The sequence below is a fragment of the Chionomys nivalis genome, chromosome 8 (genome assembly GCF_950005125.1).
Source record: "Chionomys nivalis chromosome 8, mChiNiv1.1, whole genome shotgun sequence".
In the NCBI taxonomy this organism is placed as follows: Eukaryota; Metazoa; Chordata; class Mammalia; order Rodentia; family Cricetidae; genus Chionomys; species Chionomys nivalis.
In genome coordinates this window covers 87799174-87826611 of record NC_080093.1, presented here as the reverse complement: position 1 = coordinate 87826611, position 27438 = coordinate 87799174, and the positions used below count along the sequence as shown (strand labels likewise).

Here is a 27438-nt window from a genome sequence, read left to right as displayed (position 1 = left end):
TACTCCTCTCTCTCTTTCCCTCCCCCACTCTCCACCTCCCTTAAAGCCCAAGTGATTAAATCAAGTATGTGGGATTTGGGTTAGAATCATTGTGTCCAATCTGCAGGAATGTCGAGCCAGTGCCAGCCCCCTTGGCAGGGACCCAGCCCAGGCCCTCTCTGAGTGCGCCAGGACAAACATGCTCTTCCCTGGGGGCAGCAGGCCTGCTGCAAAAGAGTACAGTTCTGTTCCATCCATGTGCTGGCAAAGGCAGCCTTTGGATCGTTCCTCCCTGGGCCCTGGGGACCCAGGCACATGCTGGCCTCTGCCTGGCTCTCGGCCTGGCATCTGGACCCCTCCCCTGTTCTTCAGTCCAGTACAATAGGTACTCAATATCCAAATATACTTTTCTCCCTAGACCATGCTCTGTTGGGGTTGGGGGAGGTCTAAGAATGCCAGACTGGTGATAAAGGACTTGAGAATCAGTCTGGCTCTTACAGCTGTGTGACCTTGGGCAAGTCATTCTACCTTGGAGTTCTAATTTCTTAGTCTACTAAGAGAGATAATAATACCCACAGGCTATCATGCATATTTTAAAGGTAGAGACACAAATCCAGTGAAGCATTTCTCTTGGAAAATCACAGAACCTAAGCAAAATTTTACTTTCATAACCCTTCCCTTAAATGCTACAAGTTGGCCTCCTCTACTAGACTACTGTACACTGAGGGTAGGATATGTGCTGAACTTTTGTTTATAAGCCCCCCCCCACACACACACTCCCGAGACAGGGTTTCTCTGTGGCTTTGGAGCCTCTTCTGGAAACTAGCTCTTGTAGGCCAGGCTGGCCTCAAACTCACAGAGATCCGCCTGCCTCTGCCTCCTGAGTGCCTGGATTAAAAGCGTGCGCCACCACTGCCCGGCTCTTGTTTATATGCTTTTAGCATATGGCCTGGCCTTCAACATTTATATGATGAAAGCTGATGGACAGATGAATGGATGGCCCAGAACAACCCTTTTAGGATTCCTGTCTAGGATCTCCTTCATCCATCCCTTAGACTGACAACACCTTCTCCTACTAATGTCCTGAAACCAAAGGACTTTGTCAACAACCCATGGATGACTCTAAGAAAAATGAAATGGAAGACAGGCCCTGGGGTCTGTTCTTCCTCCGGCTCTTTGTGGCTCTACCACAATCCCTTTTCCAGGAATGACAGAAACAGAGATTGCTTTTGGGGTAAGGGGCAGGTGTCTATGTTCAGTCAGGCAGTGGTGGCACGGGCCTTTAATTCCACTACTCAGGAAGCAGGGGCAAGGGGATCTCTGTGAGTCTGAGGCTGCCTGGTCTACAGAGCGAGTTCCAGGACAGCCGAGGTCACACAAAGAAACCCTGTCTAGAAAAACAAAAAGAAAAAAAAAGGTTACTATTTTCAAAACCCCAGTGTCCTTCCCCCAAATTCAAAGTATCTCTCCAAGAATCCCAGAGGAGGTGTACATCTCTTTCCCTGCTCAGACTGAAGCCCTACCGGACCATGGACAGGGTTCCCCCTCCCACTGTCAGGTTGGTCAGATGTTGAGTGAATAAGGGTGTACTCCACCTACTTAGATAACAAACATAAACTGTGGGTTGACATGATTATAACTAGAGATCAGCAATCTAAGCTGACGATCCAAGGAAAAAATACAAAGGAAAGTCCAGAAGCTAAAATGTTATAACAACCAACCAAGGTGAGGCACCCCTTCTATTACTGCATATAATCTTAGATTCCAGGGTCCCATCAGACAGGCTACTCTGAGCTCTGCTATCACAGGAGTTATCCCTCAACTGTAAGTACATGAACTAGGGGCAGGTTCAGTAGATCAAAGGCTTTCACATAGGATAATGCTACGGAAGGGTTAGTAGATAATGCTACGGAAGGGTTAGTAGATAATGCTACGGAAGGGTTAGTAGATAATGCTACGGAAGGGTTAGTAGATAATGCTACGGAAGGGTTAGTAGATAATGCTATGGAAGGGTTAGTAGAGATACACAAATGCCCTGGCACTCCCCTGCCCACCAATTTCTGAGGACTGAATGTGAATGGTCTTACTCACCAATAAGCGCCTACAATAGCCAAAGCGTCTGCTGCCATCTTCTCCAGTCAGCATGAAAGAAAAGGTCTCACTGAAACAGGGAAGAGGAAGAGGTCTGGCATCAAAGAAATTATGAAGAGAGTTCAGGATAGTTCCCAAAACAGGGACTGCCATCTCAGGTGTGTGATAAAGACTCAGGTTACTTTAAGAAAGTAGGCCGAGACCAGTACAAGCCCCATTCTGTTGTTTACCATTATGAAGGAAAATGAGTCTATGTCTTCTTCCCTCCTATAGCTAGACCAGGCCAGACCTCACCTGCTATATTCTGACACAGGGAGCCAGTCCTTGGCATCTGGAAAGCAAAACTGAGGAATAGCTTTGAGCCTTTCTTCTGCCTCCCGCATCTGCTTGGTGGGTCGGTCCAACTGCAGGAAAGAGGATATGGGGAGAGATAACTACGAGAAGACAAGGACCCTGCAGGTCTAGGGACTGAGAAGCATCTCCGCCTATGTTCTGGGGCTATGGATGCAAACAAAATGGACAAGATGCCCATTCTGGTCAGGAGGGCACCTCAATGAGATGAGCAAAAGAGAAGTGTGCAAGAAGAAGCTGCACCAGGCCTCTGAGAAGGTCAGATAGGTGACACCTCTGCTGTCGGGAAGCACATCAGTCAGGTACAGAGCAGGAAAAGAACATTGCAGAGAGGCACGAGAGAGCGACACCTGTGGCCTGCCGCTCCACAGAATGGTGCTAAGATACAAAGTGGGAGAGAGCAGGGGTTGCCTGCTGGGAAGTAGGAGGAGTTCTTTAGGAGATAACAAATGCTCTACAACGGAGTGTAATTATGACTGCAACTCTGAGACCACACTAAAGAATGCTGAACTGCAAACCTGAGTGGGCGGATTATCTACTGATACAGTGACAGAGAAGAAGAGCTAGAGAGTGACAGGAGGAACACCTGAGCAGGCTTCCTTAGAGCCCTGCAGCCATGGGGAAAGAAGCTCTGAGGAAATAATGCCCCTTGCACCAGAAGCCTTGTCTTCTCTCTTAGCTGTGAAGAGGTTAGGGATATGGTGACTGGGGGAGCTAAGAAGGAAGAGGGCTTCTTCTTCCCAGATGGGCCAACAAGCAGAAGAGACCAGGAAGGCAGGCAGGCAGGCTCACCTTGGGAAACTGGTAGGAGACTTCAGGGAGGTAGGTGTTCCGAGATGGCTTCTTCTTGAGGGACACAACCACAAAGTACTCAAAGAGCTCCCGTTCCTGCCATTCAAGCAGCTCCAGCTCTAGCGTCCGGTAGCTGGGTGCACGCTTCAGCATTGACTGGATGTGGACCAAGCGCTGTGTGTGGGCTAAGGGCAGGCCTCACATTAGGAGACAAGCAGGCTGGTCCCTCAAAGACCTCCCATCAGCCCCATCCACCTGACTCAGGGCTCCATCTCTGGATAACCTCTACGTACATAAACATATCTTATCTGACTTTTCCCCAAGGTAGGGCTTCAAGATGAGTATTGTTATCTGAGCCTACATAATGACTGTGCTAATGCAAGGAGCTAGTGTGCTGATCTTCCTGGGGTCCCTGGAAGCTGAGTTGGGGCTAACGGAACTGTCTAAGCCAGGCTTACCTCGGGATGTACCACTAGCAGATACCCGTAGTTCCTGTTGGCACAGAAGGTATGAACTGGGAAGTAAAATTTCCACAATGGCTTTAACACTGAACCCTTTATTGGAGTCCTTATAGTTGGGCCTTCTGTCTCTATCTCAAAGTCCAAAGTCAGCTTGCCTGGGTACCAGTAAAGGCCTTGAGGAGGAAGCAAGCTCCTACATACTTTACTTATCTAAGGAAGATCTAGTCAGGGTTTCCCAGGAGCAAAAACACAGAGATTTGCCAAGTTATCTGAAACACTGAAGGTTCAGGAACCTATTTTGAGGTAGACCATTTCAGTCTCTTCTCTAGCCACAGGAGAGACAGACAGGTGGTCTCAAGGCTGCCTGAGGGCAATAATCTCAGTTTATGGCACAATTCTTGCAACTAAAAGAGTTGATTATAATCTGAACCCACATCTGGCCCTCCAGAGTTATAATATTTACCAAGCACTCTTAGTATCCAGTCTCCATGGACAATGACTTGGGAAGAATGGACAAAGTGAACTGCTTTAAATTTGTCAACAAGAGACCAACATTTGCACTTAACACTGAAAGATTGAGCTCAAAAAGCTTCTCCACAGCCTTCTGCTCTGATGGTCCTGTTGACCTTTCCCCATGCTCCAGGGCCAGTCTGGGACTCTGGGCCCATGCATGCCGAAGGAAGGGCTGATTCCCTGGGGCTGGGAGGAGTAGCAGCCTTACCTTTGAACCTGTCATCAGAGTCACTCTCGCTTTCACTGTTCTCATCTGAAAAGTAACAACAGGCATATACAGTTGCTGAGGCCCTCGCCTGCAGCAAATATTTGTTGAGTCCACCTCCCAGCTTGAAAAAAAAAAAGTTTGTTTTCTTTTAACATTCATTTATCATGTATGTGGCGGGGGGATGCATACGGGTGTACGCATGTAACCATGTTCATGTGGAGGTGAGAGGGCAGCTTGCAGGAGTGATGTATGTTTTGTGGATCAAATATAGGTTGCCAGGCTTGACAGGAAGTGCATTTTCCTGCTGAGCTATTTTGCTGACCTTCCTGTCTCCCAACTTTTCTTACAAGGAATAGACATAAACCTAGTCTGGATGACTCTGGGCCAATGACAAGGCATCTGAGGCAGGAGGTAAGTGGTCTGGGATCAGAATAACTCAGAGGTCAGATCTTAAATACTAATCTATATGCAAACACCTACCCTGGGCTGATCTGGGTGAAGCTGAGGGCCTGAGTTGGAGGCCAGCAGAGAGGCCTAGATGCCTGGAACACAAAGGCCCTGTCTCAGACAGCCCAAGATTTAAAATGGAAAACAGAGAGCAGTGCCCAGTAACTCTGGCCTTTCCTTTTGTCCAAAACAGATTCCCATATGTCCTGATTCAGGTCCTCATAGTCCAAAGAAGAAAACTATCCCAGAACTAATTTCCTCTTGGGCCCTTCTACTTACGTACACATTTTCTGGAAGGGATCTACCCTCCTAGAAGGTAGAAGGATTCATTACTAGCCCATATGAGATAATATGAAGTCAATCCACATCTTAGCCCATTCCTGATGTTCATGGACCCCCAAAAGTCACCCAGCTAAGACATCAATGCCTACCTCTCAATGATGATGTCTCAAGGCTGGACATAGACAGCTTTTTTAACCTCTTCTTTCCTCTCTTGGCATTATAGATAGAGTTAATTCTTTGGACAAGCTGGTTTAAAACAAAAACAAAAAGCAGAAAGGGTGAGGCAATTCTAACACTAGCTGCCCCTACTTCCATAAAGAGAACTATGAGCCCATTCTTTCCCTTACAGGTGTGCAAGAACTTTCTTCACTGGTCCAGCTGGGTCCAGCACTGGTCTTTCTACTGAAATGACCCCAGTGAGAGCTTATCAACCATGTTTGGTGGCTCTCCATCTACCTTGTGCCTTAGGGGTGGGCTCCTGCCCCAAGATAAGAACACTAAACTTAGCTTTCCAAAGGAAGGAACTGTGATCAAACTAGACAGGATGGGAGCTCCTGGGTCCCAAGAGTCATCGAACCAACTGAGACAAAGAGAGTCGCATATATAAAAACAGGAACAAGGATTCTAGCCTTTCCTCTCTGGGCCATAACCTGGGGCCTGACAGGAAGAAGCTAAATTCTCAATATACCCAAGCATTGTTTGTAAGCTAAAAATACCATTTAGCTAAATCCTGCTGCTCTGGGCTGAGTACTGGCCACATGGACACATGTGCAAATCATTGCCGAAAGCTCTTTCAAGACATAGGAAGAACTGGTCTGATTCTTTAGGTCCCTGAAAGGCCAAAGATGTGTACAAGAACCTAAATTCATCTATGATACTTGGTAACAGAGTCTCAACTAGTCTTTTCCCTCCCCTAACATCCAGAGTACTGAGAAGCAGTTAGTGTGATATTATTGATAAGTCAAGGCACCAAAGGGGAAGCGGGGAGATCTCAGTCTATTCAAGGGGAACTAAGGAAGCAGCCCAGATTAGAAGAGGACAGGGAAGGGAAGGCTAGAGCAGAGCTGGTTACTTGCCCACCCACCTGCCTAGCGTCTTGGACTCAAAGTGGGAAGGATACCTTGGGAATGCGACGGGCCCTGCGGCTCGACAGCAGCTCACTTGTGGTGCTGAGGCTGTCCTCATTGAGGCTGGAGGGTGAAGATGGCAGGCTCAGCTGAGCCAGCAGCATCATGTCATCATGGCTATGCCTCTTGGGTAATCGTGGCAAACGATGGCTCTTCCTTTCTGACCAGTTCCCACTGCGCAGGGACTGACTGCTGGGTTTCAGGGACAGCTGGCATAGAGGACAGGATATGAGAGAGGGACTCACCACAATGTCTCGTCAGTATCCATCTGCTGGTATCTGGGGAGAGAGGCTAAAAGGCTGGCATCCTCAGCTCTCATCAGTCCCATGCTGGAAATCCAATATACCAGGGTTTCCTCTTTTAAGACTTTAGCTGTTCACTGACCAAGTTAAGGGCTAGATTAAATATTTGCTTCCTCAAAGAAAGTTTCACTATTCTGACAGAAAAAGATAAACCAAAGGTTTTTGAGATCATCTACTAAGCAGAAAGGGAAGACAAAGCAGGAATTCTCCAGGCATTGCCAGAGCTTTGAGACAAGGATTAGTGACTGTGGATAAGGGTCAGTTTTCCTACCTCTTCAGTCTTAAATCCTTTTCCTGGAAGCGGCCATAACCTACCCAATAGCCTGCTCTGCTGTATGGTCCTTGCAGTCTGGCCCTGCTTCCTCAGAGAACAGAGCTCTTGGGCAGTGGTTATCAAAGTTGAGTAAGGCCGGTCTCACATTCAAGAGGCTCCCTCTCACCATGCCACTCTGGGCTGCCTCGTTCCCTGTATATCCCCAATCAATAGCTCATGTTCTTCAGTATAGAACACCTAATTGGATAATTGATAGTGAGACTTCTGGGAACAGAGGTACTTCCTGAGAAAGCCCACCCAAGTTTTATCTCACTCTGTCTCTCCTCACTTTTCAACAAATCCTCCTTCCTTTCCACAGCCAATATCTTTTTCAAGCCAATCAGGCAAGCAATACAAATCCAATGGAAGCTTACAGTACATCAAAAGGATAGATGCTTTATTAAAACCACCACATGAAGAAACCATTTATATATTTTTCTGCAGAACATTATAACCATGCAGGTCCTTTCATCTGTCCAGTTAAATAGTGACTTGGGTAGGTCAGAGACAGCCTGCCTGTTTTCCTGCCCTGCTGGCTTTTCCTGCTTCCTGGTAAGACCAGAATAAGCTTGTCTGAAAGTTTCTTTGGGCCTTTCATTTTTCTTTCTTTCTTCTCTCTCTCTCTCTCTCTCTCTCTCTCTCTCTCTCTCTCTCTCTCTCTCCTTCTCCCCCTCCCTCCCTCCCTCCCTCCCTCCACTCCATTCCACACATGCATCTTTATTGTTGTTGGCATTTTTAAAAGAGTTATTTATGTTACGTGTTGAGTACTTTGCCTGCATGTATGTATGTGTACCACATGTGTGCCTGGTATCTGTGGAGGTCAGAAGAGGACATTAAACCCCCAGGAACTGGAGTTACAGATGGTTGTGAGCTGCCATGTTGGTGTTGAGAACTAAACCTGGGTTCTCTACAAGAATAGTAATGTTGTTGCTGTTGTTTTCAAGACAGGGTTTCCTTGCATAGCCCAGGCTGTCCTGGAACTCACTCTGTACACCAGGCTGGCCTTGAACTCACAGAGATCTGCCTGTCTCTGCCTCCCAAATGCTGGGATTAAAGACATGTGCCACCACAGCCCAACAATAGTAAGTGATCTTAACTGCTCTGCAGCCCATTTTTGTTTTGAAGGTGTGTGCAATGTGTGTGTATGTACCTATATGACTGTGGGTATACACATGCAGAGTACAGCTTCAGGTGTTGGTCCTCACCTTCCACCTTGTTTGAGTCAGGGTCTCTTATTATTTGTTTCTGCATATGTCAGGCCAAGTGACCCACCAGTGTCTTCATATTCTCCACTTCCAATCTTGCTATAGGAGCACTGGGATTATAGACCAATGCTACTGCATTTGACTTTACCTGGGTTCTGTGGAATCTGTGCTCAGGTTTTCACACTGTACAGTAAGGATTTTACCCACAGTGCCATCTTCCCACTCCCAAACACTTCTCCTTATTCCCTCCCGCCAGTCTACTCTGCTTTGTGATGTCTTCCAGAGAGAGAGCAGGGTTCTACAATGTCTTGGGCTACCCTTCTCCCCAGTCCCAATCGACATGCCCACCCCTTTCTCCATAAACACTGGAGCTCTCCAGTGCACAGCCCAATTGCTAGGAAGGTGACATCCCTAGGACACCCTACCTTGTCGTAGGAGCTGCGGCTGCCTTCCTGCCACCCAGCTCCCGGCCGCCTGGCTAGCTTATGCCCCGAAATAACAACACACAAACTGTATTCTTTTAAACACTGCCTGACCCATTATATCTAGCCTCTTCTAGGCTAATTCTCACGTATTAATTTAGCCCATTTCTAATAATCTGCGTAGCACCACTAGGTGCGCTTACCGGGAAAGATTCAGCATGTCTGACCTGGCGGCTGGCTGCATTGCGTCTGGCTCTGAGAGGAGCTGCCCTGCATCTGAGCTCACTTCCTCTTCCTCCAGCATTCTGTTCTGTTTACTCCACCCACCTATGTTCTAATCTATGAGGCCAAGCAGTTTTTTTATTAATTAATCAATGACCTTCCTCCATCACTACCTGGCTTCCCACAAAGGCTTTTAGCATGGTAGGAGTCCCTAGGTATATAACTCTTTCCTGAGGCAACACCTCCACCAAGTCCTAGTGAGAACAGAGACTAAGAAAAGTTGGAACCCACCTTGAGCACACAGGCCCTTATTGAGCCCTCGCACTCTGAGAGGCTCCTGATGCTGGCTGGCTCTTTAAGTCTGGCCATGGACCCTCAGATGCCAGTACCAAGATGATTTGTGGCAGAGCTGCAGAATGTGAAGGCTCTAAAGAGAGTCCTATCTTCCTGTTTGCCACTGAAGGAAGGAATACTGATAGGGGTCTTTGGGGTCTCCTGGTTTGGTTTTGTTGCTAGAACTTAGATGGTGAGAAAAGAGAAAACAAGACAGGATGGCCTAAAGACACATCTCAATTGTCCACAGCAGTTTCAACATGGCCAGGACGAGAGCATAAGAGAAAGCTGACCCCATCCCTTGAGGACAGGCCCTCATTCTGCCTAGGCCAGAACTGCATTACCTGCATGGGTGGGTTGTTGTACTTCCTGTCTTGGGGATTCCACATTCTGTGCAAAGATTCCAAGGAGTTCTCAGACAGTTGCTGAGATTTTCTTCCAGCTCTTCGGTTCTTTAGGTCCACATCCTCATAGGGATTCTCCTTGGAAAGCTCTCCTGCAGAGGAGGCAGAGTTAGAGAAGGGAAGGCGAGAAACCACAGAGAACAGCTTCAGTTAATGAGTCACACAATCACCATCTGCAGTGGGGAGGCTCCAAGTCCACAGGCGAGGCCCCTACTCCCCATTTCCAGTTCAGTTCGGCCTCGTCTGGCCACTGCTTTATAAATTTAGGGATTGCACAAGACTGGTAGAGGACAAAGCTGACACCACAAATCTGTCCCTGGCTCTAGCCCTTATGCTGGTAAAGCCCCTGGAGATTGGCACTTCTGGAAAGGGTTTTAGAGATCCCATAACTGTCCCTGTACTCAGCTCTCCATGGATCTCCCTGGATCCACTTTCAGGGGTGAGCATGAAAGAACTCGAAGAACTTGAGGGGACAGATCTTTGCCAGATCCTCCTCTATCCTCTTCCTCTGCTCTCCAAGTATTTCAGGAAGGGATCTTGTCTCAGGCAGCCAGAGGGCCAAAATAGCCACAGTGAGCATTCAGTGAAACTTTGTTCCATCTATCTCTCTCAGCATAACATCAGTTACCTTCTCTGCTGCTAATCGCAGCAGAGAACCCTCGCCACTCCCCATTTAGCAGACTTTTCTGCAGTGACATGGGAGTGTGAAAGGCTTAGAAGAAGCCTGGGCCAAAAGAAAGGGGAGAGTTCTTGTGTCTCAGGGCCAGTTTCTAGAAATAGGCACTGTATTGACACTACCAGAAAATCTCAGGAAAGCCTCTGCCCTTAAAGATTGTAAGATTTTTGATATACAACCTTTCCTGTCCCTCCGTCTCTCTGATACATAATGAAGCTTTTTGTTTCTCTCTCTCTCTCTCTCTCCTCTCTCTCTCTCTCTCTCTCTCTCTCTCTCTCTCTCTCTCTCTCTCTCTCTCCCTCCCTCCCTCCCTCTCTCTCTTTGGTTTTTTGAGACAGGGCTTCTCTGTATAGCCCTGGCTGTCCTCAACTCTGTATATTAGGCTGGCCTCAAATGCACAGAAATCCACCTGCCTCTGGATCCTGGGTGCTGGGATTAAAGTAATGATGCTTTTCTAACGTACAATAATACCAACCAGTCATGTTGAATCATCAGGCCAGGCTTAATCCCAGCAATAAAATCATTGTTGTAACAAGATCCAAAGAGACTCCTTACAAATACAACCCTCACTTTCCCTCCTCTTATCTTTCTGAATTCTTGCCCTAGTCCCATTGCCACTGTTTGGGATCCCTGCAGCAGTTAGTATGCCTAGGGAAGGATTTGCTCCTGCACTGTGAGCAGGACTGAGCTTGGACGAATGCTGAGTCCCATGCCTATCCGGCAGACAACTGCGTGCCTTACCCCCCACAGTGGCTGAGACCCTACTCCTACAGGACTAGAAACAGAGGCTGCTAGAATTACAACTTCCCTAAACAGGGTACAGGAGAAAAGCCCAAACCTAGCCTGCTTAGAGATTCCTTGAGAGGCTGAGGTTCTCCTAAACTGTAGCATCTATTTATTAAATAAGAGACCACAGTGAGTTTATGAAATGCCTTTATGGAGGTGAGGGAGTAAGGCCACAGACTGTAGCAAGAGCAATACAGATTTCTGTAAACTTGTGAGTCAAGGATGGGTCAAGAAAAGAGCTAGGGCTGGATTAAGTGATTCCCAACACCACATGGTCCCCAGAAGTGGAGCTGATCTCTTCCTGTAATAGCCAAGCCACTAAATGACTCTTCTTCATTCCAGCGTGCTGACTAAGAAAAGCTGGCCCAGTGGCCCTGTCTGTCTCAAGTCTTAAGCCCAGCATCCCCTGCAGTTTTTTTTTTCCAGTCTATTCCACTGTGAGGTATACTTCGGCAGGAAATGGGGTGGATTTTCTACTTCTTAGTTCCCACCTAGCAAATATCCTACAAGGCTGTGAGGTGAAGGTGATGACGAATGCTAGGGCATAATTCTTCCTGATCTGTAAAACAGGACCAGTGCATTACTGTCCAGATTGGGGAAGAATATTTGTTTATTTTTATTTCACAACTTATTCAAATTGTCTTGGGTCACATGATTGGCCAGGATCCTTATTATCCCCAGCCTATAGGAAGGCCAGTCTCAATCCCTTTCCATCAAGGTTCTCTGAGCTGACCATTTATAGATGTTTACTGCAATTCTGGCCTTTCAACACTAGCTTGACAACAGCCTCCCTCAGCCACAACCAAAACTGTTTATACATTATCAAAAGCCCCTAGAGCAGGGAGGGAGAGAGGATGGGCACAGCAAGGGAGATGGATGGACTTGCTCCCTCCTCCTGCCCCCACAACTGATGCCTCGGGTATTTATAAACTTCCTAATAGTGTCTGAGGGCCATGCTGTGAGAGCTAAGTTTAATTCCTTTTTCTCTTCATCCTTATCTCCTCTTCTCCTTTCATCTTTCCTCAGAATCAGAGCTTTGTAAAATGATATAAAACCTAAAGCTCCAAGAAAAAAGTGTAAGATGAGGCCCAGAGGAGCAGTAGATGCACAGTGTGGCTACCTGCTGATGACAATCTGAGGAAGAACAGTTGGAAAGCACCTACTTCCACATGCTGGGACTGCCTCCGGTGCCTGCTCTTTCTGTCCAGTCTTAGTACCAGCTTCCTTCTTCTGTACTCTAAGTAACCTGATCCCAGTGCACTTGTCATCCACTCTTGGTGATTCTTAGGACTGTTTCACTGGTGAAATCCCAATCACCTATCTCTGCAGGCAGGAAAGATGCATGGAGGTATAGATGGACAAAGAGCGAAGAGATGCCGAGTTCTAGAGCCAATAAACCGAATTTGCTGAGAGCAAGTAAATACCAAAGCAGAAGCTGCGACGAAGTGCTCAGAACAGCTTACAGTGAAGGCTAGAGAGGTCAGAGCGGAATGACAGGTACTGATGGGAGACAGGGAGTTGGACAGACGGCATGCCTTTCACGTGCATCCCTGCCCACATGGCTTCCTCGGGGCAGTCCGTACAGCATTTGGAGGGTGACAGGACGGTAAGCTAATACTGTCTCTGAGCAGCCCCATCTTATCAAGTTTGGCTCGGGAACCAGAGGTCTCAACCTTTCCCAGCCTTGCTGACAAGATAAGGGCCAGAGGCATCTCAGTCACTTCTGCTTTGCACTCTTCTGAAGAGGCTTGCCAGAATGCAATCCCAGCATGCTGATCTTTCTGCAAGAAGGGTCCAGGTCCACCAGGTCCTAGCCCCACTCTTCGGGGTGTCATACAGGAAAACTGCCCTTTTCATTCCCCACTCTCTCATAAATTAGAATAAAAGTTTAGAAAAGAGTACATCTATTCAAGATACCCATAACACTCCAAGCTAACAGGGCTGCAAACATGGCTAAGGCCTTAGGTCTGTAGATTCCCTTTCTAGCCATCCTCTGGCTTCAATAAGCTGTTTCTCCTAGGTCACCACCTTTCTCCTTTCCTGACACAGAAGGGAAAAGGGCCAGGTTGGGGGTCCAGTTTCCTTGGGGACTTCTGTTACCCACCCTCCAAGGCTTGACCCCAATTCCCAACAGCCCTGGGCATCTTTCCCTGAGCCACACTTCTTGGTTGCTTTGCTTCCTGCTGAAGCACCATCCATGCTGGTAGGTTCCTTCTGTTCCTTACTGTTGCCTAGCCTGGGGGTGAATGAGAGAAGGCAGAGAAAAAGCTGAAAGGGCTTTACTGGCAAGATCTACTGGCTCTGTTCTGACTTGTATCCCACTGAACAGTATCCTGGAAGCTCTCACTGGGCCTCAGCTAACCGACAGGAGTGGGAATCTCAACAGGAATGCAGCCCAGGCTACTTGATTAGGTAGAGGCCACTCTATATTACTCCTTAGCAAGCTGATACGGTACAGTCTTCATTGTCAACAGCCTCAGGAAGCAGCAAGGCAACAAGTTTCTTTTTGAACCCTACTATTGCAAATCGGCAGCCTATTAAATCTCAGCCTTTCTGAGGTTTCCCCAGTACCTCAGGAATCATGCCTGATGTGGACAGTAAATGTCCCAAAGTGCCTTGCTCATATTTGCTGTTAACAAAGATGACTTATTAGCCTCTGAGCCAGTGGGCTACAATCTCTAACAGTTCAGGAGCACGAGGTCAAAGGGATGTAGCCAAGATGAAAAATTATCATGGGTGCTCTCTGCCTCCTTCATAGATCCATCATCATAGGCCCAGACACAGCTTCCTGTGTCCCAGTGGACCTCAACTTGCACAAAGCTGGATAACCCAGCTGGAATTAGGAACAGTCTTAATTCTACAAAGCAGAGGCTGGGCAAGACCAAGGCTCTTAGAAGTCAGGGCTAATAATCAATTCTAAGTAAAAAAAAAAAAAAAAGGGGGGGGGAGGAAGTGACCTTCAAAGTTCAGCAAGAAAGCTCTAGAAGTCTCTAAGAGGTCTCCACATTCTTGAGCCTCTTTGAAGAAAGTGGATGGAAAAATCAACCAGAATCTAATAGAAAGAAAATGTTTTCCCTTGTATTTTTTCCTCAAACATCTCTGGTTAGATCCTAAGATTCAGACTGAGCTGCTGTTGGAGACACAAAACAAAAACACACCCAAGGCATTGGCCTAACAGACACTCGAGGGTATCTCCACCCCAACCCACAAAACATAATCACCGAACTCGAACTCAGAGCCTAGAGATTACCTTACAGTCTTTTCTATGTCTCACACCCATTCCTTCATCCCAAGGCTCTAAAGATCCAGAAGTTAGGCAAGCAATTAAGCAATTAAGCTGCCCAACCCCAACTTTATCATGTACAGTACTTCCCCCTAGCTTTACCTCATTCATCCAAGAAGCAACCAAGCAGTCCCTACATTTCTTGTCTCTCAATGTAATATCCCAAAGTAGAAACGTCTTCCTAATACATGAGAGGCAGATACCCTCCTCTCCTAAGAAGGCCTAGGACACTACCTTCAGAAAATTCCCCCCAAGCACTCTGAATGTAACTGGCCCCATTGAACTCATAGGGAATGGCACTATGAGGAAGTATATCTTGTTAAGAGTAGGCAAGGTCTTGTTGGAGGAAATGTGTCACTGTGGGGGTAGATTTTATGGTCTCATATATGCCCAAGCTATGCCCAGTGTCACATTCCACTTCCTGTTGCCTTCTGACCAACATACACCAGCATCATGTCTGCCTGCATGACACCATGCTCCCCGCCATGATGATAATAAACTAAATCTCTGAAACTGTAAGCTGCCACCTCAATGAAATGTTTTCCTTTGTAAAAGTTGCCATGGTCATGGTGTCTCTTTACAACAATAGAAATACTAACTAAGACACAGCCCTAAACAGAGTCTAGAGAAAAAGAGAAGTCACCTGTCTCCTTCTCTTAGTTCAGTTGCTGTAAGGATATATCTACCCCTGGAATCCTCTGGCAGCACAGAAAGGCCTCCTAAGGCATGTAAGCAAACAGGATCGCAGTTCTTCCTGCCAGTTGTACTGCAGGGATATTAAAAAACTATAACTTTCTGCCATCATACAGCAGTCACAGTAATGCTCGAGAGCCTTGAGCAGCAATGATAACATTACAATTTTTGCCAACTGAAAAAGACCCTGTGCTAGGAGGCAGAGAGGGTTGGCTGAGGATGAGAAGATGAAGCAACAGAGCTGTTTCTTCACTCACTAGAAATGTCCTTCCACTCTGCGATGCTGTGTAAGGGTATAAGGAAATACATAGCAGACTGGATGCTTCTCTGACAGATACGCTGGAGATGAAAGTTGTACACAATAGAACAGGAACTAAAGCTTCTTTCTTGACTGCTTTCCTTAATTCTGGACCTTTGGCTCCAATCCCCACAGTTCTGTGCTAGCTCTGAATACAGAGCTATCATTTCCCAAGTAGTAGAGAAAAGGCTTCCCTCCACAGTCTTTCCTGTTGCCAGAGGGCTCTCGTACCTCCAGTCTTACTGCAGCAATGCACTTTTCCATGGACACATGCTACATGCCCCATGCCCCATACATAGGAAAACAGTACGTCTGTGGGTCTGAATACTGCTACTATAACCCCCAAAGTGCTAGACCAGTAATTTGCAAAGAGGAAACTAAGGGGGCTAGTGAACAGCTCAGCGGTTAGGACCTCTTGTTGCTCTCACAGAGAACAAGAGTTTAGTTCCCAGTAGGGGCTGGATGCCTTATTCCAATCTCCACAGACAGGCAGAACACCCAGACACATAAAACAATTATATATACATATATAAAGATAAAGATAAGCTAGGCAGTAGTGGCGCACACCTTTAATCCTAGCACTTGTGAGGCAGAGGCAGGCAGATCTCAGCCTGGTCTACAAAGCAAGTTCTAGGACAGACAGGACTGTTACACAGAGAAACTCTGTCTTGAAAAGCTAAAATAAAGTAAAGTAAAATGGAGATAAACCAAAATAAGGAGGAAACTATGAAGAGATGGCACAGATCAAAAGGGAAAGCAGACTTCTTCCTAAGATTCTCATATCCTAAGAATCTGGAAGGTTCTCTCTACTGTGGCCACCATTCTTTCTAATATTAAGACATGTTCTCCAAATTCAAGGCCTGAGATGGAGCAAGACAGCACTGAAATGAGGACAGCACACTGCTTCTCCCTGCCTTGTTTATCTATTCAGAGACACATTTTGCATGGAATCAAAGCTCCCCTGAAGGAGATAAGGATAGAACTAAAATGAACACCAAAAATAGCCAAAGGATAGCTTGCGCCTACTATAATCCTGTTACTCAAAAGGCTGAGGCAGGAGGACTTAAGAGTTCGAGACTAACCTAAGAAGCACAGCAAAAGACCTGTCTCAAAAACAAAAATAGCCGGGCGGTGGTGGCGCATGCCTTTAATCCCAGCACTTGTGAGGCAGAGGCAGGCGGATCTCTGTGAGTTCGAGACTAGCCTGGTCTACAAGAGCTAGTTCCAGGACAGGCTCCAAAGCCACAGAGAAACCCTGTCTCGAAAAAGCAAAAAAAACAAAAACAAAAACAAAAAAAACCAACAACAAAAATACCCAAAATAAACCAAACCCAGGACTATGTCATCCATTCCTTTGCAGACCCTGGAAATCAAGCCTGCACACACCATGCTCACTCCCTGGCTGGGAAGCAGCTCTAACAGCACTGCACTGCTGCCTTTCTGCAGGGCAGGAAGAATGAATGATTCCAAACTATGTTCTCCCGGCGTTTATATAGGAAATAGCCTGGAAAGCAAGGGTAGTGTTGATGGACCAGCCAAAGGCAATCTGTTTACTGACCAGAAACTGCTTTTGTAGGGCAATGATTGGACAGATTTACTAAAAGTCTTTGAAAAACCCGGTGTCTCCTCTAAATGTGTGGTTTGATGTCTCTACTGAGGCCGTCTTCCCAAAGCCCCATGCCACTGTGGCCAAGGAGAGGGAGCCTGGGGAAATATGGAGCTCATGCTGCCTGCTGTGCCATAAATAACAAAGTCCTTTGTGACAGAGGAGTCTTCTGCCCTTTTCTAGGATCTGTAACTGGGATATGCATCTGTATGTCTGCCCCCTCAAAATCCATACCCAAAGTCCTTGTGAGTGGGTCTCTGGGAGGGAATTAGGTCAAGAAGGAAGAACTCTCATAAAGGATAGGTGACAATATAGAACCCCACTGAGCTCCCTAGCCTCTTAAGCCTCTTAAGCCACTGGGGAATCACAGATGTTCTCGAACCAGGAAGCAGGCTTATCCTAGACACCAGATCTAGCAGTGCCATAGTCTTAGCTCATTTAATCCTAACAACATTTTTTTTGAGATTTTATTTATTTTTACTTTATATGTGTATAAGCATTTGTCTGAATGCATACTTGTGCATCATGCATATGTAGTACTCATGGAGATCAGAAGACAGCATGAGATCTGGAACTGGAGTTACAGACAGTTGTGGGCTGCCATGTTGGTGCTGGAAATTGAACCTGGGTCCTCTGAAAGGCCATCCAGTACTCTTAACCACTAACCCATCTCTCTAAACATCCTAACAACAATCTTAAGTAGTATTACTATTAGTACAATTGTTCAGATTCTCATATTGCCATTGTTTTACAGAAGAACAGAGCCTTCAAAAGTTAAGTGACTTGCCTAAGGGTATACAGCTAAGGAAGAGTATCCATTGGTCTCTCAAGTCTTCCAAATACATAAGAAAGGAAATGATGTTGTTTGTCCCTTCCTGTGGTCCCAAAGGCCCTCTGGATTTCAGTTCACTCAGGGCTAGGCTTAATCAGCTGAGATGCTCTACTGCCATGTCCAGGAACTACCTAAGGTGGTAATTACCATAGTGTTCCACATGAGCATCTCCTAGTAGCTCTTCCATAGCTCCTAGGGAAGGCCCACCCCCGCCACCTCTACCATTGCTTACCTACAATATCTTCATACGCATTCTCTTCTAAAGTGCTTTTGGATCCAAACTTGGGTTGACTCTCAGTACCATTCTCAGTGGGAGAAGAGGGATACAGGGACTGGAGACTGGATGCATCCTCAAACTCAAAGGATTTTCTGTGGACAAGAGCAAGAGTCATTTTGGCTGGACCAGATCCCTTTGTGTTGCTGGCAACAGCCATGGAAAACAGTCACAATCAGAGGCCTTCCTCCTCAAGCTTGTTACTACACTTCCAAGCAAGAAGACAAGATAGTCTAAAGGGCCCCAGTCTGAGTGACTGCAATGTGCTCATCTTTTATAATATCAGTATGAGGTAATAATTTCCACAGTTTAAAAACATCCTGTCTGGGCTAGTGAGATGATAGCTCAGCAGGAAAAGGCACTTGCCACCAAGCCTAATGACCAGAGTTCAATTCCTAGGACCCATGTGGTAGAAAGAGAACCAATTCTTATAAGTTGTCCTCTAACCTCCACATACAAGCCTAAAATAGATAAACACAATTAATTTTTAAAAAGTGGTCAGATGCCATGTCAAATGTTCCTGTTCCTGTGTCATCTCGTTGGCCTTCAGAACAGAGCTGACAAGTACTGTGCCATTTATGAACAAGAAGATTGGAGGCACGAAGGCAAGATTTTCCAAGGTTGCCTGCTTCCAGAGTCTAAACTTCCAACCACAATTCTGACCTCTCAGACTTAGAAAGAAAGTATCCTTCTTGAGAAAAGTCTGCCATTTCCAAAGGAATAGAACAATGAACCAGCTTCCTAGCAAGGACTCTGAGCACGCCATAAGGACTCTATACTGGAAGGTCATGTCCAGGGCTGTTAGAGGGGCAGAGGAAATAGTACAGGATGGCTTGTTAATTCAAGAAGGGCTGAACCCTCAAAGAAAGTCAGAACTCTTCTTTAGTAGAGCTAGGAGGACAATCTGTTGTAGTGCCCCTCCAGCCAGCCCACTGTTCCTTTCTACCCCCCAGACAACCTACACTGCAGAATTGGAACCACAGCTTCTTGGATCCTAAGATATCTTCTCTCCTTATCTGAGTTGGGATTCTGGCTACATTCTCTCTTTATCCAAGGCATATCCCTTCCAGTGAAGTTCAATGAGATGACACATTTGACATGGGTCTGACCCTTTTAGAAATATTATGTTTACTTCTTTTAGGCATGCATGTGAAGGTCAGAGAACAACTTAGGAGTTGGTTCTCTTTCCACGATACAGGTCCTCTGGATTTCCCCTCATGTCTCTTAGGGGAAAAAGAGACAGTGTGACTGAATATTTCTTATCTTTGAGTGCCTTACTCTTTCAACGACATCCTTTCTTTCTTGCTTATTGAATACTCATCTTGAGAGCCCTGGGTTGCAAGTCAAGGACCACTCTCTTAAGCTCGCCTAGCCCCTCTGCAGCATTCAACCAAACAACCTAACACTACAGTCCTTATCCCGGTATTCTCGTGCTGCTCTTCCATCAGCTCCAAGTGCTGACAGAGGTGTGCAGCACTATGCCTGGCGAGATTTCCTTTTTTAAAAGGCTGTTCTTATATTTGTTATTTTGAGGTAGGGTCTCTCTATATAGCCCTAGTTGACCTAGAATTCACTATAGAGACCTGCTTATACCCTTCTGAGTGTTGAGATTGAAAGCATGTACCACCATAAGCAGTTCTAAATGTCCTTTTCAATGCCATGGTCTCTCAGAATTCTGTCTTTAGCTCTCCTTTCCTCATATGTACAAATATCCATGGCCAAGTACTTTATTTCTAATGACTCATAAGCTTCTGTATAGGGTAAATACTACCAAGCTAAATAGTCAAATACTGGACATTTTATACAGGTACCATGTTGAAGGTCAATACATTGCTTCTCATCAAGATAAATATAGTCTACTTTTCCCCCAGGATTTTGTTGTTGCTGTGTGTGCATGTATGTACATGTTCATGTAGGTGTGGAAGCCAGACATGGTTATCTTTCTTGATTGTTCTTCACCTTGTTTTTGAGACAGGGTCTCACTCAGTGTGGCCTTAGCTGGCTTGAAACTTACTATGTAGAGCAGGCTTTTCTCAAACTCATAGAGATCCACGTGCCTCCCAAGTGCTGGGATTAATTAAAGGTATGTGCCATTCTTGTGTGCCTTGTTTTTTTGATATACAGTCTCTGCAGTTCATCGATTCATCTAGGCTGGCTAGCCAGCAAGCTTCAGGAATATGTCTGTTTTGACTCCACCCCCACCAGCTGGGGTTGCCATGTATCATGCCCAGTTTTCACATGGGTGCTATGGATACAAACTCCAATCTTCATCCTTGTGTGGCAAGCACGAAACGGACTAAGCCAGCTCCCCAGCCTCTCTTCCTCAGAAATTTACCCCCCCCACCCGACTGCATATAGTAAGTATCTGGATTTTACATTTCTTTAAAATAAGTCTTTTAGAAGCACACGTGACATACATAAACAAACTTATCATCATGTCCTCCTTAGGGGAAAAACATTCAAGGTTCAGACAAGCAAACACAACAGCTCACACTTTCTGAACTGTTCCTCTTTTTCTCCAAATACACAGGCCAAAGTCTGAAAAAATTCTTTAAAAGACTCCACCGTTCTCATTCTCTCCTCTCCTCTCCTCTCTCCTCTCCTCTCCTCTCCTCTCCCCTCCCTTCCCCTCCCCTCCCCTCCCCTCTCTCTCTGTACATTACATGCAAATGTGATGTGTGGGAATACACATAATACCTTTGGGTTGATCAACTCTTCCCTATTCCTTGCTACCTAGCCAACTGTTTTCTGTTATTCTAACTCTGGCTCACTAACTACCCCCAGGAGTAACCTTCCCTACTTCTGAGCTGAATTTAGATGCTTCTTCTCTGAGTCTCTACAGCATTCCGCACTGCAAGGGGTCATGATGCATATCATGGTATCTGCGATTTCTCTATGTATCAGATCATCAAGTCCTTGAAGGAAGAACCACAACTTGTCTCTGTGTCCCTTGGACCAGCACAAGGTAAGGTGTACAGCAGGCTCTAGATGGATGTTAGCAGAAACAGATGAATATGTTCAAAGCAAGCTCACTTGGAGACTGATAAGTAAATTAAGGAGCCAATAAGCATTCCTGGGAAAGGTCAAAACATAAGCCTGTATATAGCCATAAGGTATCCCGACTCAGGAGTCTGAAACTTTGTGATTCTCCCTCTACACATGGAAACTTTGTATCTGAGATAGGATATGCTGGATGAAGCATGGAGAGTGGTAACATATTAGAACATTCCCAGAAGGGAAGCAATCTTGGGATGTATAAGTTAAAGGTAAGGATTCCAAAGAATGCTTGCTTCCAACCTGCCACAGAATTAGGTTAACAGGTATCTTTCAACTTTTACCAACTCCATATTACGTGTCACACCTAGGAGCGGTCCCTGCTAGTTCAGGACCCAAAGTGCCAGGAATGATCAGGAACCAGAAAAGGTAGTTCTTAGACTTCGCCAAGAAGTTAGTGAAATATTTTCCCATATTTCTCTCTTTCAGGATCCAAGAACCACCCTTTGAAACAGAACCAGGGCATCTGTCCAGGCTGGAGGCTCTCAAGAGAAAGGAATCATACTGAATTTGTCAACATCCCTGAATTAATGATAAAATATAATCCTCTGGTACAGTTTAACTTAAAGAAATAAATTTTCAGGGGTCTGGAGAGATGGCTTATCCATTAGGAGCACAGGTTGCTCTTCTAGAGGCCCTGAGTTCAATTCCCAGGACCCACATGGCAGCCTACTGCAGTCTATAACTCCAGTACCAGGAGATCCAACAGATAAGCATGCAGGCAAAATACCAATGTATGTAAAATAAAAATAAATCATTAAAAATTGTTTTAAAAATTAATTTTCAGCACAGCACTTCATGTGGTTGTGAGGCTGATATTCTATCAGTCCTTCAACAGATAGCCTTCTTTGGAAGACCGGAAATAAAGGTAGCTTTAACCTTCTTCCAGTGATGTAAGGAATCTTTAACATAGATAGCTCACCCCAACAAACCTAGCCAATAGCTTCAGTACCCAGCACTGCCAAGAACAGCTTTCTGTCCCCCCCCCCCCATTCAAGAGCAGGAGGATAGGCCTGGTAGCTTGCTCTCTCCCCCTCCCCCTCCCCCCTCCCATTCAAGAACAGGAGAATAGGCCTGGTAGTAGTACATGACTTTAAACCCAACACTTAGGAGGCCAAGGCAAGATGATCTCAGTGAGTTCAAGGCCAGTCAAGTCCATAACAAATTCCAGGCCAGTTACAAAATGAGAGGGGAGAGAGACAGAGTACTCAAGAGAACCATTCCATTTTCCCTGACACAACTGCCAAACTAACAATCACTCAGTGCTTCAGAACTTGTAGCACACTCCTGTGACCCAAGCACAATCTGCTGCTTCTTTCATTTAAAAGAATGCCACTGGGTCCCACTACCTGACACAAGAGGGCATGCCTTACCTGTTCTGTGACTTCCGGTGACCACGCATGTCCTTCTTAGGTCTCCGGGTGACTGGTGGGGCTGGTGTGGAAGGCAAGGGGGGTGGAGCAGCAGCAGGTGTGGGTGAAGGAGGTAGACCATTACTTGGCTTAGTCTTGGGGTTCTTGTCAGCCTCGTATTCAAAGGTACGCTTGGGTTTGGGGACAGGGTTCACAGCGGGATCAGGAGAGCTCTTCGAAGGCAGCAGCTGAGGGCTAGGGCTATTTCCAGGGATCCCTGACTTCGTGGGACCGCTGCCTTCCCTGTCCAGAGGTGGGTCAGCCTCCCCCACAATTCCAGCTACTCCTGCTGCCCTGCTGCTGGAGCTCAAACTTGCACTCCCTGCTGGCTCCTCCAAGGTGCCCAAGGTTCCAGTCTTCCTCCTTCCACGGTCTACACTGTAGCAGCTGCTGGGGAGCTGGGGGAGACCCCGGCCAGGCTGCTCCTTTAGGGCTTCCTCAATTTTCTGGATCCGGCTCAGCACTGCTGAGCTCTCTTTCCTGCTGCCATGACCCCTGAGCAAGGCACTGGGCTCACTCCGGCCTGGCCGCTTCTCCAGCCGGTATAAAGAGTCCCGCACAGGGAGTGCCTCTCCCTCCTCCTCTGTCTCAGGGTAGGAGCACTCAGAGAAGGTCCTGCTCATCCTCCGATGGCCTTTGAAATCAAAGGTCTTTTCTGAGCTGCAGGGGGATGGCACCACACTGGAACAGCCCACACTGGGGCAGCCCTCACTGGCTGCCCACTCGCTCCCAGAGCCCTCCCGCTTCTCTCCACACAGATTCATCCTGGGTGAAGCTTCTCGACGACCTTCCCATGCTGAAATCTTCTCCCGGATGCCCAGGCTATGGGCTCGGGTACCAGTGCAAGTCAGCGAAACACTCCGTGGGCCCGCAGGCCCTAGGAATGGGGTGCTCTGGGCAAGGGGGAGGCAAGCAGCCACACCCTCTACATCCTGGGCTGCACCCTGGACAGTCTCCTTCTGGTCCTCTCTCTTGCGTACTGAACGGGTTCGGTCCAAAAAACTGAAGCTGGTAGCCTTGAGGGTACAGATGGGTGGTGAAGTCTCTGGGGAGGGATCCTGAGGGCCTAGGACTGAAGGACTACGAGGGTGCCGGTCCTTGAGGAGCACCTGGGAGTTAGGGTGGCTGGGGTACCTGCAGGCTGAGGTTTCACTATCACTGAGTGGGTAGATGGGACTTCTTGGTGGGTACAAAACTGGAGGTGGAGAGACTGACTGAGACCTAAGAGCAAAAAGGAAAAAAAGAGAGAGAGAGAAAGAGAGAGAGAAGAAAACTGTGATGAGTAGTCTAAAAACCAGAGGGGTCATGTTTCATTCTGATATTCTGTTCCTGTAGAAGTCTCAAAAATATTCTGTTAAGTGTCCTGCCCCCCATTCCCATTACTTGAGATGGAGGCAGGAGGATCATGAGTTGAAGGTTATCATTAGCTACACAGTAAGTCTGAGGCTAACCTGGGATAGTACATCCAAAACAAAGGAAAAAGTACTCTTCAGGTAATATATATCCTCAAGGCTGTCCTCGAGTAGAGAACAGCTTTTTAGCCACAGCAGGCCAACTTCCATGAGCCTTTCTGTCTAGTTCATCCTCAGAGACCCTGAGTAATATATGGAGTAAAACCCTGATCTACAATGGACTAGAACACTCCAAGAGTCTGTAGCTGTCAATTAGAGAACAGTAAGATCAGTAACGTGCTGCTAACTGGATAACTGGCTTGGCTCTCTGTAGAAAAAAGCAGAGACTGGTAACACTGCTTTTTACAGTATAAATCTCCTTGAGCTATCAGTGTGATACCAATGAATGTACAGATGAGAAAAGATGCTAATGACCAACTTTCATGAGCTTCAGAAAAACATGTCCAACATATTACTTTCTAAAGTATTCCCAAATGTATATGCCCCAAACTACTTGGCCTTTAAACCCTTGGGTGTGTCTCCCCTAAGACTGGGTACTGGATATAAGATCCCACTATCCAGACCAGAATGAGGATCTCCAAGTTAGGCAGGCCCTTCAAAAAAGAGATCTTCCCACTTTTTCAGAAGGCTCGTTAGTTAGCGCTACCCTACAACAGTGGATTCATATCCAACAAGTCTCAGCTGTTTCCCAGCTTGAAATCCTAACAAAGATCTCAGAAAATGTTCCTATATATATGAACTAGTTTTATCTTCATGAAAATTCTATTAGGTCATTATTATGTGTTGTTGTCTTCATGTTACAAATAAAAAGACACAACGACTTAAAGAAATTCATATCTCACCAAAGTCACTCAGCTGGTAAGTAGTGAAGACACAATATAAATTTACACTACACTCTGTTGCTCTACAAAGAGGACTCTAAGCACAAAGATACTTTCACATCTATGCTTATTGCTGCACTGTTTACAATAACTAAAAAGTGGAAATAGTCTAGATATCCATCAACAGATGAATAGATCAAAGCAACGTGGTACATACATGCAATGGGGTTTTACCCAGCCATAAAGAAAAATGAAATCATGATATCGGCAAGAAAATAGATGGAATTAGAAATTCTTTTATTAAGACACAGAACCACATTTTCCCTCATATACAGATCCAATATTTACACACATATACATAATACACATATTATGGGGGTCATGGCACTATAAAAGGGTCTATGAAAGGGAAAAAAGAGGTCTCAGGGTAGGAGAGGAGGGTAATGAATACATGTATGTATTCAAATTCCATAGCGGAACCTACTATGCTATGTTAATTTTAAAACTTTTTAATAGATAAGAGATGGAAAACAGCCAGTAAACAGTTGCCCCTTCCATCTTTGTAAACTCTCAGGCCTCCAAGCATAGTTCACCAGCGTTCTCCAGAGCACTGGACACAGCATTTATAAGCACCAGGGACTTCCCTGCTAGAGCTCTTATCATGTGGTCAGCATCTCTAAAGAACACTATGAATGTTGAACAGAAATGGTAGGAAGAGGTAAAGGTGAGTAAACTTAGGAGCTCTGAGCAAGCTTCCTCCTTAGCACACTCTTCTGGCATCTACTGTGATAATTACTGCCATTTTTTTTTTTTTTTTTTTTTTTGGCTTTTCATGATAGGGTTTCTCTGTGTAACAGCCTTGGCTGTCCTGGAACTCACTTTGTAGTCTAGGCTGGCCTCAAAATCACAAAGATCCACTTGCCTCTGCCTCCCAAGTGCTGGGATTAAAGGCGTGCAACTACCGTGCCTGGTTCAAGAATTCTTTCTGAACAATATTAGCTCAAAGGTGGCAAGAGTTTGCTAACACTGAAACCAGAGAAGATTTGGCTGATCAAAAGCTGGGCTGTCCAGCTTCAAAGCCTCCAAAGTGTCATGCCATCTCCAGGACAGCAGCCATCTGTTTCTGAGCCAAGTGGTTGCCACCACCTGTTCACATACAGAAAACTGGAGCTCTGGTGAGTCAAGAATTGGCTGACAATTCCCTGTTGGGTCACAGTCTCTGACTGCCCTGATAACAGGAAATCTCAACATGCTTAAGTTGTTTTTTAAAAGGGCAAGTCAAACAAGAGCCATTGCAGGTGTATATGGGCATGGATGAGAGAACTGTAGTGCAGAGCCACGCTCATGACTAAAGATCCTGATCAGTGAGGAGGTGCCTCAACCCTCTGTAGCAGGCACAAGCAGAGCATTGAACCTAAGGAGAACCCAGCCTACACATAATGGACAGGGGCCCTCATTCTCTCTTGCTTTATAAAGACCCAGATATAAAAGCCACCTACAAAGATAAGTCCTGGGATTCCACAGAGGACTCTGGGTGATTCTCAGTTGCATATAGGAAGAGTGCCTCCACAGGTCTCTGCTCCCAGGCTAGGGAGAGGCTCAGAAGAATTTCTTACTTCTCACAGAAGGCTTAAGGAAAGATACAACAGGGCTGTGGGAAGATGGCAGGATGCCTGGATTTTGTAACAAGGAATTTGCACAGCATCTGCTGACACGAGAGATAACTCAGCCTTAGTCTTCAGTTTCATTTAGTTGTCTTTGATCCCTAAACAGGTTGAGAGAGAAAGTAGACAATTCCTCACCTGTCAGGTGAGAGAAAATGATGGCTAAGGTAATGACAGTGCCAATCCCTGAGCAAACCCTCTTTTGGTGTCTGATCTCCCACCCTGGTGCTGTCATTCTTCAGGAACATTGTACCCAGTGGCTTCCTTGGTTCAGATTCAGAAAAGGTTAGTGGAGAGCTTCCTGAGTGACCTCCATGACACAGCCTGACTCTCCATCCACTTGGTATATTGTATGACACATACACTAGATCTTGCCATTAAGAACCAGCAAGGACCAGAAAGACAAAGCCCACCTTCCTCCTCGTGTGTGTGTGTGTGTGTGTGTGCACCACCTAACAGAGTTGGCTTTTCTTTGCCATCCATACACTGTTTTGTGCTTCTTTACCTCTGGTTTTACCACCATAGATAAAGAAAGGACAAAAAGCTGATGGAGGAGTTACTTTCATTTAATAAAGAAACTGCCTTGGCCCATTTATAGGCCAGCCCTTAGGTGGATGGAGTAAACAGACAGAATGCTGGGAGAAAGAAGCCGAGTGAGGGAGTCGCCATGATTCTCCCACTCCAGACAGACGCAGGTTAAGATCTTTCCTGGTGAGCCAGCTCGTGGTACTACGCAGAATATTAGAAATGGGTTAGAACAATATGTAAGAGCTAGCCAATAAGAGGCTGGAACTAATGGGCTAGGCAGTGATCAAAAGAATACAGTTTCCGTGTAATTATTTTGGGGCATAAGCTAGCCATGCGGGTGGCTGGGTGCCGGGGACGCAGCCCTGCCGCTCTGTATTACAACAAAAAGCCTGTGTTCTTCCCCTTCTCTATGCATCTGGTTCCATACTGCTCCCCAACAAACCCACCTACTCGACAACTTCATCTCATCAATTCCATTCCCTAATACCTTAAACAGCTCCTACCCCCATTCCCACTGCTACTGCTACTTCCTTTGTTCAGATCTCTTCTTGCATCGGGACTGATTTCTCTTTGCTTCAGCCTCAACCTATTCTGGTCCATATTCTCATTTCTGACATCTTTATACCGTGCAACTCACTGAAACACCT

General features: G+C 46.2%; 1 protein-coding gene across 7 annotated transcripts in view; it reads right to left on the bottom strand.

Annotated features, from left to right (window-relative positions):
* Window positions 1-27438, bottom strand: part of Dennd2b (DENN domain containing 2B) — a 199668-nt gene that overhangs the window by 16031 nt on the left and 156199 nt on the right. For 5 of the 7 annotated variants that reach the window (XM_057777384.1, XM_057777383.1, XM_057777385.1 and 2 more), the window contains 9 exons: window positions 22328-23587; window positions 17859-17995; window positions 9393-9544; window positions 6245-6460; window positions 5274-5370; window positions 4396-4440; window positions 3214-3398; window positions 2365-2474; window positions 2071-2164 (listed from right to left, as the gene is read on the bottom strand). In XM_057777384.1, the coding sequence (XP_057633367.1) occupies window positions 2071-2164; window positions 2365-2474; window positions 3214-3398; window positions 4396-4440; window positions 5274-5370; window positions 6245-6460; window positions 9393-9544; window positions 17859-17995; window positions 22328-23587 (2296 nt within the window). The remainder of the gene's footprint in view (window positions 1-2070; window positions 2165-2364; window positions 2475-3213; window positions 3399-4395; window positions 4441-5273; window positions 5371-6244; window positions 6461-9392; window positions 9545-17858; window positions 17996-22327; window positions 23588-27438) is intronic. The other 2 variants (XM_057777387.1, XM_057777388.1) reach the window with 2 other exon arrangements.